Here is a 19,138-nt window from a genome sequence, read left to right as displayed (position 1 = left end):
CCCTGCGAGTATGGCCCCCAGGCACCCTTTCAGCTCAGTAATGAGGTCCCTCCTGAGGTTCACCATTCAGCGAAAGATTGTACAGTCTTGTGGAACAAAACAAGACTAAAGGGGCGCAGCAGCCCTGGGGCAGGGACTGGAAGGTAGAAGGGTACAGGAAAGCTGGTAATGGGGAGCCTGGGGTTGAGAAGGGGGAGTGTTGCCATGTCATGGGGTTGTTAACCAATGTCATACAACAATGCGTGTACTGACTGTTTGATGAGAAACTAGTATGTTCTGTAAACATTCATCTAAAATTAAAAAAAAAAAAGAAAAGGCGGCAGGAGACTGGTGTGAAATGGCATGGTGGGCTTCCCGACCATGGAGCAAGGTGGCGCCAGTGAATGCGCTGACCCACTGAGAGAAGGAGCTGACAGCCTTTGGGCAGGAGGCTTACTAGAGGAGTAGAGTGGTTCAGGAACTTGGTGGAGCTAGGCCCACCGACCCACAGGGCGAGAGAGGTGAGTGCCTTCAGGCAGCAGGCTTCCTGGTGGAGCCGGTTGCCTCTGGTCACCTATTGGTGGAGATGAAGAGCTTTGTATCCTTGCCCAAGCATAGCAGGGCCCGATGGCCCACACTCCAGAGAGAGCCTATGGGTACTGCTGAGAAGATGCAGTCCTGACAAAGAGCTGTTCCTTGAGTTGTACCTGAGAATTTCCCTAATAAACCTTATAATTGTGAGTGTTTTCTGTGTGGCCATTGCAATGAACTATCGAACTGAACAGGGAAGTAGTAGCTGGATTGGTAAAAAGGTTAGAGGGTAAAGGCATGTCTGTGCTCCGCCTCATAGGAATCAGCCTTGGTATGTTAATTTTTGATTCTCCTTTCCTCTTGTGAAGTTAGAAGAAGTCAGATGCCTCCCCCACCATGCCATTTTCACAATCCAACATGTGTGCTTAAAGGAAATGTACCACTGTGTTATGGTGGATCACTTTTATGTGGCCATTCTTGCCATGGTCTTATAACTCCTGTCCAGGTGATTGGGTACCTGTTGTACCTGTTGCCATCGAGTCAATTCTGACTCATAGTGACCCTATGGGTGGGGCCATGCAAATAAGGCCTAAGAAACTGTAATGAAGGGATTGGTCAGTTTTGCCACCCCACTAGGCTTAAAATGAGCCATCCCAGTGGCAAGAAGGAAAGAGAATCACACCACTACAAAGGAAGAAGAGCCAGGAGTGGAGTGAATCGTTTGGACCTGGGATCCCTGAACTGAGAAGCGTCTGGGACCAGGAGACAGAGAGAACTATAGCACCAAAGTTGTTGAGAATCAGCGGCAGCAGAACCAGGAGACAGCGAGGAGACCCGCAGGAGACAGCGCAAGGAGCATCCTGGCCCACAGAGTGAGAAAGCTGAGTGCCTTCGGGCAGGATGCTTGCTGGCGAAGTAGGGTGCCTCCGGGTACTTGGTGGAGCTAGTTTGCAGACCTATTGAGCTATAGCTGTGAGTCTTCTGCCCAAGTCTTCCTGGCTAAGTGGGGTGCCTCTGGGCACTTATCGGAGGAGCTGAAAGGGCTTTGTAACACTTGGTCAAACCAGCTAGAGGCCAAGGGCCAGAGAAAAATGTGCCTGTGGGTACGGCTGAGAAAAGGCTGTCCTGATGGAAGAACTGTATGTTGAGCATTCCTGAACTTGAATTGTAACCTGTTATCTCCCTAAGAAACCTTGAGTATTGTCTGTGAATTCTGTGTGGCCATTATTATAAATTATCAAACCCAGCAGAGAAGTAGAGAATACCTTGGGAGGGATGGTTGGTGTTAGAATTTGTAAAGATGGCGGAGAGAGGAGGCATGTCTGATCCCTGCCTCATAGGATTGAGCCTTGGGTGGTTGATCTTGACTCTCCTTCCTCCTTGTGAAGTTAGAGGAGGTCAGATGCCACCATGCCATTTTTACAACTGCTCACATTGAATTTTCCCTTCAGCCTACAGGTCTTGACTTTCCAGTAGCAACAGAATCTATTGAAGAAAGGAGGAAGAGGTTCCAGGATTTGAGTTTTGTCATTTCCGGGGACACCCTTCAAGGGAGACTGAGATTTCTGAATGAAAATTTAGAGCTGATCCAGAAAATACAGAGAGCATCTTGGATGCTGGTCATGTCACAAGAATAAAAGAAAATGGTCAAGGGCCAGGTGACTTTTGGTTTGTTTTATGCTTTCCTTTGTTCCCTAATGGGTTTGTAGAGGCCTGGTGGCCCTCGGAGTCCTGGTGGCACAGTGGTTAAGAGCTGGGCTGCTAAACAGCTAAACAGCTTGACTGCGAATCTACCCCCAACTCGTTGGAAACCTAATGGGGCAGTTCTACTCTGTCCTATAATGTAGCTATGAGTCGGAATCGACTTGAACAGTAACGGGTTTGTTTTTTGTTTTTTTATAAAATATTGGTTCAGTTAATCTAAAATCTAAAATGTATAAATATGGAAAAGTCAGAGCTGGAGAAAAATAAACTTAGACTCTGAGTTCAACACCAGGCAAAATAGGTTCAGGAATATATTGTTCATGTAATTAACACTAAATTAAATTACTGACATTGAACCTAGTATGTACTGGACAATCCTGGGGGTTACATTAACTGTCAAGTAGCATCTGATATTTCTCTGGCCAAAACAAGAGAATCAGTATAATTTAAATAATAAGCCCAGTTTTTGAGGAGAAAAAAGATCAGTGTCTCAGGTGATTTTAGTATCTCATGGGACTTTTGTCTAAGTAAGTTTCTTTGATGGTTTTTCCTAGAGGTGATGTGGTGGATGGTGTCCTGAACAGTCGCATTCTCATTAATGCAAAAGGAAGTTTCCTATGGCTGTTTTTTCCAGGGTTCCTCACAGAGCCTTGTATGGATAGACCAAGCAAACTCAGTGGACTCAGCTTGTGGTGGTCTAGTTTTATATGTTAATTAAACCTAAACATGAGTGGAAATGGAAGCAATGCACAGGACTCAGATGATTCTTAATGAACTGTTGTTTGAGTACAGATTTGAAAGTAGGGAGTGAGTTCTGTCACCTTGCACAAGCCCTTTAGCTGCTATACATCTGAGTTTTCTTATCTGTGAAATGGGCATGATGATAGAGGTATCTCATATTTTTCTTGTGGAGATGAAATCAGTCTATTTAGAAGAGTTCTAATATGTGGTATGAAAGGGCATCCAGTGCCCCCAATCTTTACAATACTTGTTATTGCAGCAGTATCAAATGTCATGACTGTCAACAACCTACATGGTCAAATATTTTCCCATCTTGCTTTCTTTTGTATTTTTTAATTGCTGGCGAGGCTGAGATCTTTCTTGTATTGGTCAGTGTCATGGATTGAATTGTGTCCCCCCAAAATATCTGTAAGCTTGGTTAGACCATGATTCCCAGTATTGTGTGGTTGTCCTCCATTTTGTGATTTTTCTATTTGTGTTATAAATCATAATGTATACCTATAGTTAAAGAGAATTAGAGTAGAATGTAACACCCTAGTTCAGGTCACATCCCTGATCGAATGTAAAGGGAGTTTTCCTGGGGTGTGGCCTGCACCACCTTTTATCTTACAAAAGATAAAAGGAAGGGATGCAAGCAGAGAGTAGGGGACCTCATACCACCAAGAAAGCAGCATCAGGAGCAGAGTACCTCCTTGGGACCCAGGGTCCCTGCACCTGAGAAGCTCCTTGATCAAGGGAAGATTGATGACAAGGACCTTTCCCTAGAGCCAACAGAGAGAGAAAGCCTTCCACTGGAGCTGATGCCCTGAATTTGGACTTCTAGCCTACTAGGTGGCGAGAGAATAAATTTCTCTTTGTTAAAGCCATCCACTTGTGGTATTTCTGTTATAGCAGCACTAGATGACTAAGACAGTCAGTTTGATTGTTTTCTGAAATAAATAAATTCCGATTTGACTTACTCATTTGAAGGAATTGTTCCTATGCACTGTGTATTGATCTTTTTGTAAAAGGTTTTTTTTTAGAGAATATTTTTTCCAAACTTCACTTTTTTTTTTTATGTAGAAGTTATAAATTTACACATTTTCCCATTCTGGCTTTTGACTTGTGTCATAAATGTATTCTTTATTTTCTTCCATTATTTTCATACCTCGTTTTTTGTTTTTTAAGTTTAATTCTTATATGAATTATCTATTGGTTCTTAGCAAAATGTTCCAACATTTTAGAGGCTTAAAATAGATGACATTTATGATCTCGAGACTTCTGTGGTCAGGAATGCAGGTACAGCCTCTCTTGGTGCTCTGCTTCTTGGTCTCTCACAAGACTGCAATAAAAGTGTTGGCTAGAGCAGGCGTCTGATCTGAAGCTCGAATCGGGGAGGGTCTGCTTTCAAACTCACTTGGTTGTGGGCTGAATTAAGTTCCATGAGGGCCTCAGTTCCTCACTGCATGTTGGTCAGAGGCAGCACTCAGGTACTTACCATGTGGGCCTCTCCAACATGGCAGCTTACTTCACTAACACCAGCCAGACGGAAGTAACGTATCTAATATGTAATCTAGTGACAGAATGGTATTCCATCCTCTTTGTCATAGTCTCATAGGAGCAAGTCACGACTGCAGAGGTGTGAAGATGATCACAGGGCTGTCATAGAATCTGCCTGCCACAGGTCTTTCATTCGGTAAAAGCTTATTTTTGAGTGCAGAGTGAGATTGTTGGATATTGCTTCTACCTTACTCTGTTCTCTCTTTTGGAAGTTATGAACAGACATGTGTTAGACTTTCTCACACTATTCATGTTTACTAACCTCTCCTTTACATTCTCTGTCACTCTCTGCTACATTTTCAGTAATTTCTTAAATTGTAAATTATAGCTGACAGTTAACTGTTTAGTGTATTTATATGCTGTTAACTTGTCTGTTCATATATATCATACGTATGTGTGTATATATGTATGTGTATGTGTTTATTATTTTTCCCGAGTCCACCCAATTATCTTGTCTCTTGTTCTGTATTTTTGATAGCTTTAATTCCTTTCTACAGATTAAACACATTTATTAAACATGTCATTTTCTGTAATTCAGATACCTGAGTCTTTTTTCTGTAGATTTTGATATCGTTTCTGAAGGCCTGTGTTGAATATAGGAACATGTTTTATTCTCCCTCTGTCGCTAACATTTATCTCTTAGCATATAGATGGCCAAATACATATATACCCTTACACCCACACGCATTTTTACGTGTATATATACTGTCTTAGTTATCTAGTGCTGCTAAAACAGAAATACCACAAGTGAAATGTCTTTAACAAAGAGAAATTTATTTCTTCAAAGGAAAGTAGGCTAAAAGTCCAAATTCAGGGCGTCAGCTCTAGGGGAAGGCATTCTTTCTCTGTCTGCCTTCTTGGCCTTCTCATCAATCTTCCCCCAGACTAGGAGCTTCTCCACCCTCTGCTCCCAGCACTGCTTTCTTGGTGGTATGAGGTCCCCCACTCTCTGCTTCTTGCTTCCCTTTCCTTTTATCTCTTGTAACATAAAAGGTGTTCCAGGCCACACCATGGGGAAACTCCCTTTACATTGGATCAGGGATGTGACCTTAGTAAGGGTGTTATAATCCCACCCTAATCCTCTTTAACATAAAATTACAATCACAGAATGGAGGAAAACCACACAATACTGGGAATCATAGCCCAGCCAAATTGATACACATGTTTGGGGGGACACATTTCAATCCCTGGCATACACATATATGTGTACACACATACACACCCCCACTCACATATGTCCACATGTGTACAGATACATATTCACACACACACATGTGAGTGTGTGTGTGTGAATATGAGATGTTTCTAATTTAAAGGATTTCACTGCTGGTCATTATCGGAACTTCTTATTTGATAATTGAATGGATGATTCAATACCCAAATACAGAATATTTCTTTACAATTTTGCTTCTTCTACAAGGTATTAAAAAAAACACAACACTTGGTATATAGAGGAAATCAGCAGAACAACTTTCTTCACATTTCAACCATATCATCAAAAGGAAGTAACTTCATGAAATGGAATCCTTTTATTATAGGAATCACTGACATTCAGCGATGTGGCTTTGGAGTTTACCTGGCAGGAGTGGCAGCTCCTGGACCCTGCTCAGAAGGACCTGTACCGGGATGTGATGTTGGAGAACTATGGGAACCTGGTGTCCCTGGGTGAGGACAGCTCCCCTGTGTTCCTCAGAGGGTGACCAGTCGGTGACCTTTCCTTCCTTAGCTGTTGCAAGCTTTGGAGTGCCTGGTGCTCTGATGTGGTAGATTTTCAGTCCGCTCTGTGCCCCTAGATAAGTGTGTATATTCTCCCTCTCCTGAGAGAAAAACCTTTACTTCTTACAATTAAATGTTTTTTTTTTTTTTTTGACAAATGTAGGATTCTGTAGTCTTCACAAAACCAAGGCCAACTTGGTTAGTCTAAGATTTTGTGATTTCCCATGAACAGGGTATGAAGTTAGCAGACCAGATGCACTCTCCAGGTTGGAACGAGGAGAACAACCATGGACTATCTTAGACAAAAGCCACAGTCGAACATTTTCAGGTGAGTGAGTGAAAAGCAGCGATGGGGGAAGTCTGTGGAAGTCACAGTCTAGTCAGAGACTGTTCTTAGCTCTCAGGGTGTCTGAGGATACGTAACAGTGCCTCCACACAGCCCTCTCTCATGTGAATCATCTTTTTCTTTGTAGGAGTTTAGAGAAAAATAGATCCCTGTATCTCTTCTGTGATCAGGTCCCCATTTATTTGCCATGTATCTTTATACTTTTGTTTGCATAGTTTGTTTCTTCATAGGATTCTTAAGTCCTTACATTCATCATATCCTTCCACCTCTCTTGCTATGAAATTCTACCTTCCAGGCCTCTCTCCACAGAGAGAACTTTGAATTCGTAACTGTCCTCCGAGTACGGCACCTCCCTCCCCCATTGGTAATACTACACTTGATGTTAGCCAGAAGGCTGAGAAGTGATCTCCACTGGGAAGTACTGATTTCACTTCCTAACATCCAACCCCATCGTGGATGTTGTACCCCCACAGTAGACTGGTCTCTCATTGTGCTGCTATCTGCTTCCTCAGCTTCTCTTTCCCCTACTCTGAGGTACTTCTAAGGTGCTGATTTTCATTTTCTCATTTGTTCTCCTAACCCTTTAAAATTCCTTCCTTCTCCTTTGATATTGTCTAACAAAAACTTTGTTCTATATATTTTACTTATTTGAAAAATCATTTTTAAAATCCTGCGTTCTCAGATCCAACATAAACCAGATCATAATAATATCTACTTCAATATAATTTCTTCGTATATTTACTAATTCGGATCTTTTTCCTAGTTCGTTGTAAATGTTATCACTCAGTTCACTTCAGTGCCTCAGGAGACTGTTCTAGTTCCAAAGCTATAGTTAGAATCATTAAAACCTTGGTGTTCATCTTCTTTTAATCTGTGTTCTCTGAACATGATCTTCTTATGTGTCCTTAGTCATATTTATATACTAAAGTTTTCTGAATTTTTATCTCCAGTCAAGACTTTTCTCAAGATTTATGAATCCTTGTGAGTTTCATTTCTGTACTTGGATATATAATAACCATCTAGAAATTGATATGTTTCAGAATGTTTGCTTGAACCGTCTCTATGCTTTAGTTATTTCAGTTAATTCAGAAATTAATAATTTCTCATCTTATTAAAAGACAGTATTACCCTGTGGCTCAAGTCAAATACTTAGCCACAACTCATGATTCCTTTCTTTCTTTTCTTGAACCCGACCCTCGCAACGTCGGAAACAATTATTCCATCAGAGAGCCTTCTCTGCCTCCAAGATAAATCTTCATTTCCCCCTCGCCTCTCTACCGTCTCTTTCAAACCGCATTTTACAATCTACAGCTAACTTTCTTTATGTTTTTCCTCGCTTTTTAAAATGATTTTACCAAAGCAGAATATAGGCTCCGTAAACAAAAAGAACATGTTTGTGTACCACCAGTACCTTTACTATGTAGGTGTCAGAATTGTTTTGTCCCAAATGTAGCATTCTGCACTCTTCCCAAACCCAACATTGCTGCTGCATAGTTGTCATTTGGCAAGGATTTGTGGAATGAACGAATCTGTGCTTCATCAGTTTGGAGCAGGTGGCCCTCCGTCCTTCATTGTCTGCCGTTCACAGTGACTTGCTTGTATTTTACAGTCTCTACACATTTCGCTTGGCGTTTTTTAGGAAGCAGCCAAATCTGTATTTATTTGTTATGTATGATCTATCCTTGTTTCTACGTTAACTGCCTTTATTATTTGGACTCTGTGTATTATTACGTGTTCACCAGTGTGCAGGGAACATTAAATGTGAAGTTTTATTTATATTCATACCATAGGATTGTCACTAAAGAGCCGCCTTACATCAAAGCACATTTTAATGAATTTATTCTTAATGGAGATGATAGAAGGTTTCATTGTTCTCTTCTTTCCTAGAATCCTGGATATTCGATGATCATCTACCTGAGCACTTGCAAAATGAAAGCAGGGAAGATAGGATAACACAATGCTATGAACATATTGTATTGGAAGATACTGTTCATCAGCGCAAGGGTTGTTTTCCCTTTAGACAAAACCACGGTATATTTGAGTTACGTGAAAAATTTGTGAAGTCAAATTTAACTTTAATCAAACAAAGCAAAAACTATGAAATAAATGCTGAGCTTAACAGAGGTGAGAAAGTCTTCCTCCATGCTAACCATGAGCAATTTCATATTGAATCCAAGTTCCCTGAGAATCAGATATCCAACACCACTAAGTCCCAACTCATGAAGCACCAGAAAGCTCAAAAGGTAGACAAACTGCATGTATGCGGTGAATGTGGGAAGGCCTTCATCAAGAAGTCTTGGCTCATTCGTCATCAGAAATGTCACAAACTCTTTCGGTGCACGGAATGTGGAAAATCTTTTTCTCAGAAGTCAAGTCTCATTAGACATCAGAAACGCCACAGAAAAGAGAAACCCTTTCAGTGCAGTGAGTGTGGAAAAGCCTTCGCCACGAAGCAAAGGCTCGTTATACATCAGAGATCTCACACGGGTGAGAGACCGTATGGCTGCCAAGAGTGTGGAAAAACTTTTGCCTATATGTATTTCCTTGTTAAACATAAAAGAATACACACAAGAGAGAAATGTGTAGATTCAGTCAAAGCGAAAGGCCCTTCCGCAGTGAATCGCAGCTCATCACATACCAGTGATCCCATGCAGGGGAAGAGCCCCGTTAATACAGTGATTGTGCAGCTGCCTTCTGTGGCAGCTCAGACATCGGTAAACCTCGGTGGGCTCCTACCAAACAGGAACGTGGTCCTTGCGGGACAGCCTGTTGCCAGGAGTGAAACAGCAGGTGGTAACACTAATTTTGTACAGCAGAGGATCGTTATGAACGCAGTGAATGTAGTAGTGCCTATGAGTGCAGTGAATGTGGTGGTGCCTTCAATGACCAGTTATGTCTTATTTTATGTGCCACAAAACCCATAGGATAAACTGAGAGAAATTCCCTGGGGCTAGTGATGAGCAAAAATTTCTACTCATTATATGGCTATAGATCGTATCCTGAGGGAAATCATATGCAGGAGGTGGGAAAGCCTGGAACACTCACTGTACATAAATACGTGCGCTGATATTGACACATAATCGGATTTTAAACCAAAAGCATATGTATCAATTGCTCTGTTGTGTCTATTAAATGAATGTAAGTCTGAGTTCATGCCTGTGGATGAATTAAGTACTGTGAATTTTTATAACAGAAATGGTAGGTATCTCGAATGTTCCTTCATCTTGTTAGTTTTTGTTGAGTTGATTCCCATTCATGGTGATCCCATGTGTCACAAATGGCTGAAAAGAAAGTGATGTTATATGGCAGCTGAGTGGAGAAAAGCTGCATTTAGAGTGGCCTGGGGCAAAAACCAGGTTGATTAAACAATATGATTGATACAGGGCCAGGTCTACTGGTTGCACCCAGCAAAAGGCCATATGCATATGAATGGGAAGAGGTGGAGAAAATAAAACTAGAATATTTTAAAAAGGGTTATGTGTTTATTGAATGTACTATGGATATTGAATGTTTCTCTGTCCTGGTGCTGTAAAACAGAACTAAATGTATGATAGAAATGAGGGAGGAAAAGTCAGTGCCCATCAGAAGAAGCCCCTTCCAAGACTAGAAGTTAAAGGGAGCTGGCGAGTAGACAGCCTAGTATCCTTGCCTGTGGTGACCCCCTGGGTCCACTCATGAGACGAAGTGGGGGAAATTCAGCACAGAAGAGACAGTTTCCATTGGTACCCGCTGATCTAGCCCATGGGGGCTACAGATGAGAGAGAGAGAGAGAAAGGTAGCTAGTCTGAAGTGAGGGAGTTGTGTGGACTCCTGAGCCTATAGATAGTGCATGTTGACCTAGCTCATGGGGGCTAATGATGAGAGGGACAAGGGGGTGGCTAGTCTGAAGTGCTGGAGGTGCGTGTAGACTCCCGAGCTGAGGTTTCTAACCAAAAGGTCAGCAGTTTGAATCTACCAGCCACTCCTTAGAAACCCTATGGGGCAGTTCTACTCTGCCCTGTAGGGCTGCTATGAGTTGGAATCATCTCGACAGCACACAACAACAACTATAAGAAATACTGTATTAATGGGTGGCTTTAACAAGCAGAAATTTATTCTCTCACAGTTTAGGAGGCTAGAAGTCTGAATTCAGGGTGCCAGCTCTAGGGGAAGACTTTCTCTCTCTTTTGGCTCCAGGGGAACGTTGTCGTCTCTCTTCAACATCTGTACACTCTTCATTCCTTGCAGATTTCCATGTGTTTTGACATTAATCTGCCCTTAGGTCTAGGAGGTTCTCAGCACAGGGACCCTGGGTCCAAAGGACACTTTCTGCTCCTAGCTCTTCTTTCTTGGTAGTAGTAAGGCCCCTCTCCTCTGTGCTCATTTCTCTCTCCTTTTATTTCTTGTAATATAAAAGGTGTGACTGAAGCAAGGGTGTGAAGGATGGTGATTTAAGTAAGGGTGATGACTTAACAAACAGAACCTAATCCTCATTAACATAACCTAATTCTGCCTTATTAACATAACAAAAACTGATTTACAAATGGGATTGTAACCACAGGCATAGAAACTAGAATTTACAACACATCACAAACTGTAGGATAATTACATTAGATCACAAACTGGAGGACAACTACAATGTGGTGCAATTGATTACTTTTGTGTAGCCTTTCTAGCCATGGTCTTATAATTCTCATCCAGGTGATTGGGTGGGACTGTGTGATAGGGTAATGGTGGTATACCAAGGGGATTGGTCAGTTTTGCCTTAAAAGAGCCATTTCCAGAGCGGAGAGAGGATCCTACCTCCACCAAGAAGAACAGCCAGGAGCAGAGAGCACATCTTTTGAACCCAGGATCCCTGTGCTGAGAAACTCCTGCAGAGAGAGAGAGAGAGAGAGTGCAAGCTGTAACCTCGAAGATGGTGAGAAGTGGTGGCAGGAAAGACCTGGCAGCAGAGACCTGGCACATTGGGCTTCCCAGCCCATGGAGAGAGAAAGCTGAGTGCCTTTGGGAGAGACCTAGGGTCAGGGAGAGGCATGGAACTAGGGATATTATTGCTGATGTCAGGTGGATCCTGGCTGAAAGCAGAGAATACCAGAAAGATGTTTATGTGTGTTTTATTGACTATGCAAAGGTGTTCCACTGTGTGGATCATAATAAATTATGGATAACATTGAGAAAAATGGGAATTCCAGAGCACTTAATTGTGCTCATGAGGAACCTGTACATAGATGAAGAGGCAGTTGTTTGAGCAGAACAAGGGGATACTGCTTTAAAATCAGGAAACTTGTGCATCAGAGTTGTATCCTTTCATCATACTTATTCAATGTGTATGTTGAGCAAATAACATGAGCACAGTTCAGAAGAGGCTGTCCTGATGAACTGTATCCTGAGTGTTCCTGAGCCCAAAGTCTGTTACTTCCGTAATAAACCCCATAATCATGAGTGTGGTCTGTGAGTTCTGTGTGGCCATTGCGATGAATAACTGAACCCAGTAGAGAAGTAGAGAGTGCTGTGGTAGGTATAATTGATGTCAGAGTTGGTAAAAATGGAGAGAGAAGGCATGTCTGATCTGTGCCTAATAAGAATCAGCCTTGGACTGTTGATCTTTGTTCTCCTTTCCCATAGTAGGGTTGGAGGAGGTCACTGTCCCCATGCTTTTTGTACACACACAATACTGGAAATCATGGCCTAGCCAAGTCGACATATTTCTGGGGGACACAATTCAATCCATGACAGTATGTAAGATGATGTCTCGTTGTCCTCTCTTTTAAGGAGCATCTGGCCATACTTCATCCAAGACAAAATTTATTCGTTCCTCTGGCAGTCCATGGTAAATTCAACATTCTTCACCAACACCACAATTCAAAGGCATCAATTCATCTTTGGTCTTCCTTATTCATTGTCCAGCTTTCATGTCCTCTTCTGAATCTGGCTTGAATTTCTGGCACTTCCCTGGCAATGTACCGCTGCAATCATTTTGCAGCTGAAGTAGCAGAGGCAGGAGATGGAACAGTGGGATTCCCCGCCCACGGAGTGAGAAAGCTGTGTGCTTTCGGGCCAAGGCTTACTGGCAGAGTGGGGTGCCTCTGGGCACTTTTCGGCAGAGCTAAAGAGCTTTGTAAGGCTTACCTGAGCAGGACTGAGGCCAGGCTGATGGTCCAAGGGGGCCTGCGGGCACGGCTGAGAAGAGGCTGTCCTGAGCGAAGAACTGTATGCTGAGTTCTTCCTGATCCTGAATTATAACCTGGCGCTTCCCTTATAAACTCCATAACTGTGAGTATGGTCTGAGAGTTCTGTGTGGCCATTGCAATGAATTATCAAACCCAGTAGAGAAGTAGACTGTGCCATAGGAAGAGATGGCTGGTGTCAGAATTGGTAAAAAGGTTGGAGAGGGGTGGTGTCTGTCCTCCAGAAAAACAAACCTGTTGCTCTTTGAGTCGATTCCCACTCATAGCAACCACCTTAAAGGAACCAGCCTAGAGCTATTGATCTTGATTCTCCTTCCCCCTTGTGAAGCTGGAGGTTAGACGCTGCCCTCAGGCCATTGTTACATGTAATACTAATACCTGAGAAATGGAATGAAGAAGTTGAGGGTAGTGGTGATTCAGTGGTAGAATTCTTGCCTTCCACGTAGGAGATGGGGTTTGATTCCCAGCCAGTGCACCATAAGCATAACCACCATTCTGTCAATGGAGGTTTGCATGTTACTATGATGCTAAATAGATTTCATCAGAGCTTCCCTACTATGATGGACTAGGAAGAAAGGCCTGGCAATCTACTTGCCTTTTACTCATCTCTTAATAGACTTTCCCCTGTATTCCACTCCAAATACAACCTAGGCTCATCCCATCTGCTCTTTTGCCCTGTTTGTGATGGGCATTCAGTACCTCCTTCTCTAAACCTTTTTCTGTCCTTAAAGCTGCTTCTTGCAAGGCGTTTTCAGTCAGATTTCCCTGGTTGTCCGCTTCCTGTTTTTTTGCCTTTCGCTTTTATTTTCCCAGTCTTGAACTCCCACTTCTCTATTTCTAAACTTTTTTCTTTTAAACATACCATTTAAAACGGCGCGGCCATGTTATTTTTATGCCAAGCCGTCTCGTATCAATTTAATTGATTCCGTTTCCCTTGTGAAGCTCGAGCTTCTGAAAATCTTTCTATTTTCTGCAAGGGTCGAGGAGCCGGGACACAGGACAGTGTCGGTGGCTTCTTGTCTTCCTGGCCATACCTGGTGGCCAGTGTCTCTAAAAGGGCTCCTTGCGTGCTGTACGGCCAGTGTTCAAATATGGCCACCTCTAACTCTGTTAAGACGGCGCAGACATATTAGCTCGTAAGGCCGTATCGGAAACTTGGTTTACAGTTCCCCGTCAAATGGTACTGACCCTCGCCGGCCCCCGTAGGCTGACAAGGTTAGTGCAACACCGGTCAAGAAGTCGAAGCTGTTCACGGAAGTAAGTGCAACTTTTCGGATCTGCAGGTAGTTCAGGAGAAAAACAGGTCAGTGTTAGTCTTGTTTTTGGAGCAGGGCTGGGAAGGTGTGTGGATATGGTGTAGTGAGGACCCATGGAGTTCCTGAGGGGAGCGCCATGGTGGAGGTGTGTGAGGGCAAGCAGGTAGGAGTCGGTGTCTTTGGGGTCAGATATGGGGTGAGCGCGTTTGTACAACGATTAAAGCTGTCCCGACTGCCAGGGTACGGGGTCTTTGCAGATCTCTCTTCATGTAAGGGGTGCAGGTGGTATTTACGACGAATGCGGCATCTGGTTCGGGTTCGGGATTTAATATGGGGCGTAGTGAGTTTGAACCGGGGATTGAGGTTCGTACAGGTGTGTGGTCTAGGTTTCGCATTAATAGGCTACAGCCGCTTGTGAGGACGGAAGCTTTGGGAACCCAGGACTCTTGGCTAGTGGTTGATTTGAGGTTGGAAAATCAGCTGCTGGGACAGAAGGCGGTACAGTCCCCGGGCAGTAGTTGGAAATCTTGATTTAGATAATCATATGTCTTTTCTTTTCTAATCCGTAGATTAGCTAAGTACGGACCTAGGGACTAATCCACAACAAACGTGGGTCTATAGCTGTTCTCCCATTGCAAACGTAGAGCTGAGTCGTTGTGTGGGAGGCCTTATGGCTCACAAAGCTGGGCATAAATGCTCACATTTTTCTTTATAATAAACTTTATTTTGTTAATTTTTCGTATCTCTGGCAACATGACCCGTATTCTAGCTTATTGGAAAGTTCCATGTTCCAGTAATCCCTTGTTTGTACAATTTCAGTTCCCACTGTTAGTGTTTAGGAAAGGCAAAGAGATGAGCCTGTGTGTATGGAGCAATTCTATCCAAGTATGTATGTAAAAATCTGCTTGGGGAGTTCCTTGGTGTACCCATACCCAGTGCCGTCGAGTCGATTCCGACTTTGAGGTGTAAACAATCGCGTAGATTCCTGTGGGATATGATTCAGGATTAGGACAAAGCTGTGAGGTGGTTCTTACGAGGTGGATGTGGTGCAGTGATTCCTTCTAGGCATACATGAAGCCCTGGTGACCCAGTGGTTAAGAGCTTGGCTGCTAACCAAAAGGTCTCCAATTTGAATCCACCAGCCACTCCTTGGAAACCCTATGGGGCCATTCTACTCTGTCCTGTAGGGTCACTGTGAGTCAGAATCAACTTGACAGTAACAGCTTTGGTGTTTTTGGTTTTAGGCATACAAGGTCTTGTGAGTCACCAAGGGGATTGGACAGCTTGCTGCTAATGCAAATAAGGTGCATGGGACCTTTGTGGGTAGGACCATGCAAATAAGGTGCTTGGAACCCTAACTAGGGGATTGGTCAGTTTTGCCATCCCTCTAGGCATAAAATGAGCCATCCCAGAGGTAGATAGGGAACCTCACTACCACCAAGAAAGAAGAGCCAGCAGTGGAATGTGTCCTTTGAACCTAGGGTCTTTGCCCTGAGAACCTCCTAGACCCAGAAGATGGAAAGAGAGGTGTAACACTGGAGATGGCACAATACAATGAGATGTGGTGGTAGAGAAACAGTGGCAGCACCACCAGGAGACCGATATGAGAAGGCACGGTGGGCTTCCCGGCCACGGAGCAAGGTGACTACAGTGAGTGTGCTGATCCATGGAGCGAAAGAGCTGGGAGCCTTCACGCAGGAGGCTTACTGGCAGAGTGGGGTGTCTCCAGGCACTTGGTGTACCTAGGCTTACTGCGTGAGAAAGACCTGAGCACCTCTGTGCAGGATGCTTCCTCGTGGAGTGAGGTCCCTCTGGTCACTTACTGGCAGAGCTCAAGAGCTTTGTAACCTTGCCCAAGCAGGGCAGGGGCTGAGAGGCCACAAGCCAGAAACATGCCCCTCAGTGGGGACAGCTGAGAAGAGGCTGTCTTGATTAAAGAACTGCATCCTGAGTCTGTCCTGATCCCAAATAATAAGCTAGTACTTCCCTAATAAACCCCATAATTGTGAGTATTGTGAGTTCTGTGTGACCACTGCAATGAATTATTGAACCCAGCGGAGAAGTAGGGATGGCTGTTGTCAGAATGGGTGAAAAGGTTGGAGGGTGGAGGTATGTTTGACCTCCACCTCATAGGAATCAACCTTGGACTGATGCTGATGATTCTGCCCGCCTTGTGAAGTTACAGGTGGTCTCCTGACACTGTTGCACCATTTTTACAGTGGAGGTCACGCATACCTGTGCTCTCCAATTATTTCACCATTTCTGACAGCAGCCATTCCCCCAAGGCACTCTCTACTTCTTTGCTGGGTTTGATAATTCATTGCAATGGCTATGAGAACTCAAACTGTACTTACAGTTAAGTGGTTTATTAAGGAAGTAACATGGTACAACTTGGGAACAGAATCAATTTGGAAATAACAGGGTGTAACTCCACCCTCCAAACTTTTTACCAATTCTGACACCAGCCATCCCTCCCACAGCACTCTCTACCTCTCTGCTGAGTTCGATAATTCATTGCATTGACTACAAGAACTCACACACTATACTCATGATTACAGGGTTTATTAGAGAAGTAACAGGTTACAATTCAGGATCAGGAATGACTCAGGATACAGTTCTTCAATCAGGACAGTGTCTTCTCAGCTGTGCCTGCAGCCAGGCCTCTCTCTGGCCCTCAACCCCTTGGCCTCAGTGCTTCCCTGGTCTAGCAAGTGTTACAAAGCCCTTTTGCTCCACCTGTAGGTGTCCAGAGGTACCCCACTCTGCCAGTAAGCCTTGGCTCTAAGGCACTGAACTGTCTCCCTCGGTGGGTCTGCAAGAGTAGCTCCACTGACACATGCCTGAAGGTACCCTGTTCTTCAGGAAGATTCCTGCCCAAAGACTGTCAGCTGTCTTGCTTCGTCGGTCTTCACACCCACTGTAGTCGCCTTGCTCCATGGGCCAGGAAGCCCACCACACCTTTGTCTCCTGGTTCTGCTGCCACTATTTCTTTGCTTCTTGCCATTTTACCCCATCTCCAGTGTTACAGTTCTCTCTGTCTCTAGCTCCTGGTCTAAGAGGTTCTCAGCGCAGGGACTCCTGGGCCAAAGAACATGCTTTGCTCCTGTTTTTTCTTATTTGGTGGCAGTGAGGGTCCCCCCTCTTCTCTGGAATTGGCTCTCTTTTTAAGGCTAACGGGATGGCAGAATTGACTATCTCATCATTAGGGTTCTATATACCTTATTTGCATGGTTCCACCACCACAGTGGTGCCATGCATCTTATTTGCATTATTACCAAGCTGTCCAATCCCCTGTGTGGGCCACAAGCCACTTATTTGCACAGTCCCACCCAATTATTGTGGGAGTTACAAGACTGTGCATGGCTAAAAGGGCCATATTAAGTAATTCACTGCACTGCACTTGTGGTTGAAATGTGTGGTCATTATGGGAGGATATGTACTTGATGTATACCTCAAATTTAAATTATGTCAAGGTGTAGGTATAACTTGCACCTAACAGATGATGCCTAAGAGTTTTCTAAGGAGGTTGTACTACTTAACAGTTCATTCAGTGGAATGAATGATCTTCACTTCACACTAGTGTTATAGGTGGCCTGTTTAAAATATGTTTCAATACCGTAATGTCATCTTATCTTCTTAAAACTTTATGGATATGGTTTCTCATTGAGAGTCACAATTAAACAAGAATAGGTATTTGTGTATGTTTTGAGGTAGGGATCAACCTTATTTTTCTCTTTCACATGTACATCTGACTGTCCAGGCACTGTGTTTTCAAAAGACGGCTTTTACCCATGTTGTTGCTGTTGTTAGGTGCTGTCGAGTCACATCCAACTCACAGCGACCTTGTGTACAACAGAAAAAAACACTGCCTGGTCCTTTGCCATCCTCACAATTGTTATGCCTGAGCCTATTATTGCAGCCAGTGTGTCATTCCATCTCATTCAGGGTCTTCCTCTTTTTTGCTGACCCTCTACTTTAACAAGCATGATGTCTTTCTCCAGGGACTGGTCCCTCCTAACAACATGTCCAAAGTGTGTGAGACAAAGTCTTGCCGTCCTTGCTTCTAATGTGCATTCAAGCGGTACTTCTTTCAAGACAGACTTGTTTGGTCTTCTGGCAGTCCATGGTATATTCAGTATTCTTCTCCTTATCCATTGTCTATCTTTTACATGCTTATGAGGCAAATGAAAGCACCATGGCTTGAGTCAGGCACACCTTAGTCCTTAAAGTGATATCTTTGCTTTTGAGCACTTTGAAGAGGTCTTTTGCAGCTGATTTGCCCAATGTAATGCATCCTTTGATTTTTTTGTGTGTGTGTGTTTTAAATGAAAGTTTCCAACTCAAGTCAGTTTCTCATACAAAAACTTACACACACATTGTTATGTGACCCTAGTTGGGGGTCCTTTGATTCTTGACTGCTACTTCCATGGGTGTTGATTGTGGATCCAGGTCAAATGAAATTCTTGACAACGTCAATCATTTCTCCATTTATCATGATGTTGCTTATTAATCCAGTTGTGAGGATTTTTGTTTTCTTTATGTTGAGGTGTAATCCACTTTGAAGGCCGTGGTCTTTGATCTTCATTAGTAAGTGCTTCAAATCGTATTCACTTTCAGCAAGCAAGGTTGTGTCATTTGCTTATTGCAGGTTGTTTAATGAGTCTTCTTCCAACCCTGATGCTGTGTTCTTCATGTAGTCCAACTTCTTAGATTATTTGTTCAGCATACAGATTGAATAATTATGGTACCCATATATCTGCAAATTCTGAATTGTAGGTTTTATTGCTCATGGATGTAAGATGTTCTGAGGCACCAAATAAAGGGACAGTCAGCAGTATTGGGGACTTTGTGTTAAGATGATTGCCAAAAAGCTGTGACAACCCTGGTGGTATAGTGGTTGAGTGCTGTGGCTGCTAACCAAATGGTCAGCAGTAGGCATCCACCAGGTACTCCTTGGAAACTCTATGGGGCAGTTCAACTCTGTCCTGTAGGGTCGCTGAGTTGGAATTGACTCGAGGGCAATAGGTTTTTTTGTTGTTGTTGTTTGGTTACAACACGTGTGCCTAGAGGAAATGTACCACTCACATGGAATTTTTCCTTCAGCCTACAGGTCCTGACTCCTCAGCAACAGAAGAATCAATTGAAGAAAGGAGGAA

General features: G+C 43.4%; 1 protein-coding gene across 4 annotated transcripts in view; it reads left to right on the top strand.

The window, feature by feature from the left end:
• LOC126086036 (zinc finger protein 350-like) overlaps window positions 1–19,138 on the top strand; it is a 319,021-nt gene that overhangs the window by 220,501 nt on the left and 79,382 nt on the right. Inside the window, exons 3-6 of one of the 4 annotated variants that reach the window (XM_049902020.1) lie at window positions 6,033–6,159; window positions 6,443–6,538; window positions 8,444–9,043; window positions 19,086–19,118. The exons of 1 other annotated variant lie outside the window; for it this stretch is intronic. In XM_049902020.1, the coding sequence (XP_049757977.1) occupies window positions 6,033–6,159; window positions 6,443–6,538; window positions 8,444–9,043; window positions 19,086–19,099 (837 nt within the window). In that variant the 3' untranslated portion in view covers window positions 19,100–19,118. Of the gene's footprint in view, window positions 1–2,078; window positions 2,169–6,032; window positions 6,160–6,442; window positions 6,539–8,443; window positions 9,481–19,085; window positions 19,119–19,138 lie in introns of those variants that run through there. 2 more of the 4 variants (XM_049902019.1, XM_049902018.1) reach the window with 2 other exon arrangements.

Source organism: Elephas maximus, chromosome 11, assembly GCF_024166365.1.
Source record: "Elephas maximus indicus isolate mEleMax1 chromosome 11, mEleMax1 primary haplotype, whole genome shotgun sequence".
In the NCBI taxonomy this organism is placed as follows: Eukaryota; Metazoa; Chordata; class Mammalia; order Proboscidea; family Elephantidae; genus Elephas; species Elephas maximus.
Note: the sequence above shows the minus strand (reverse complement) of the source record. Positions and strands in the feature narration are given on the sequence as shown.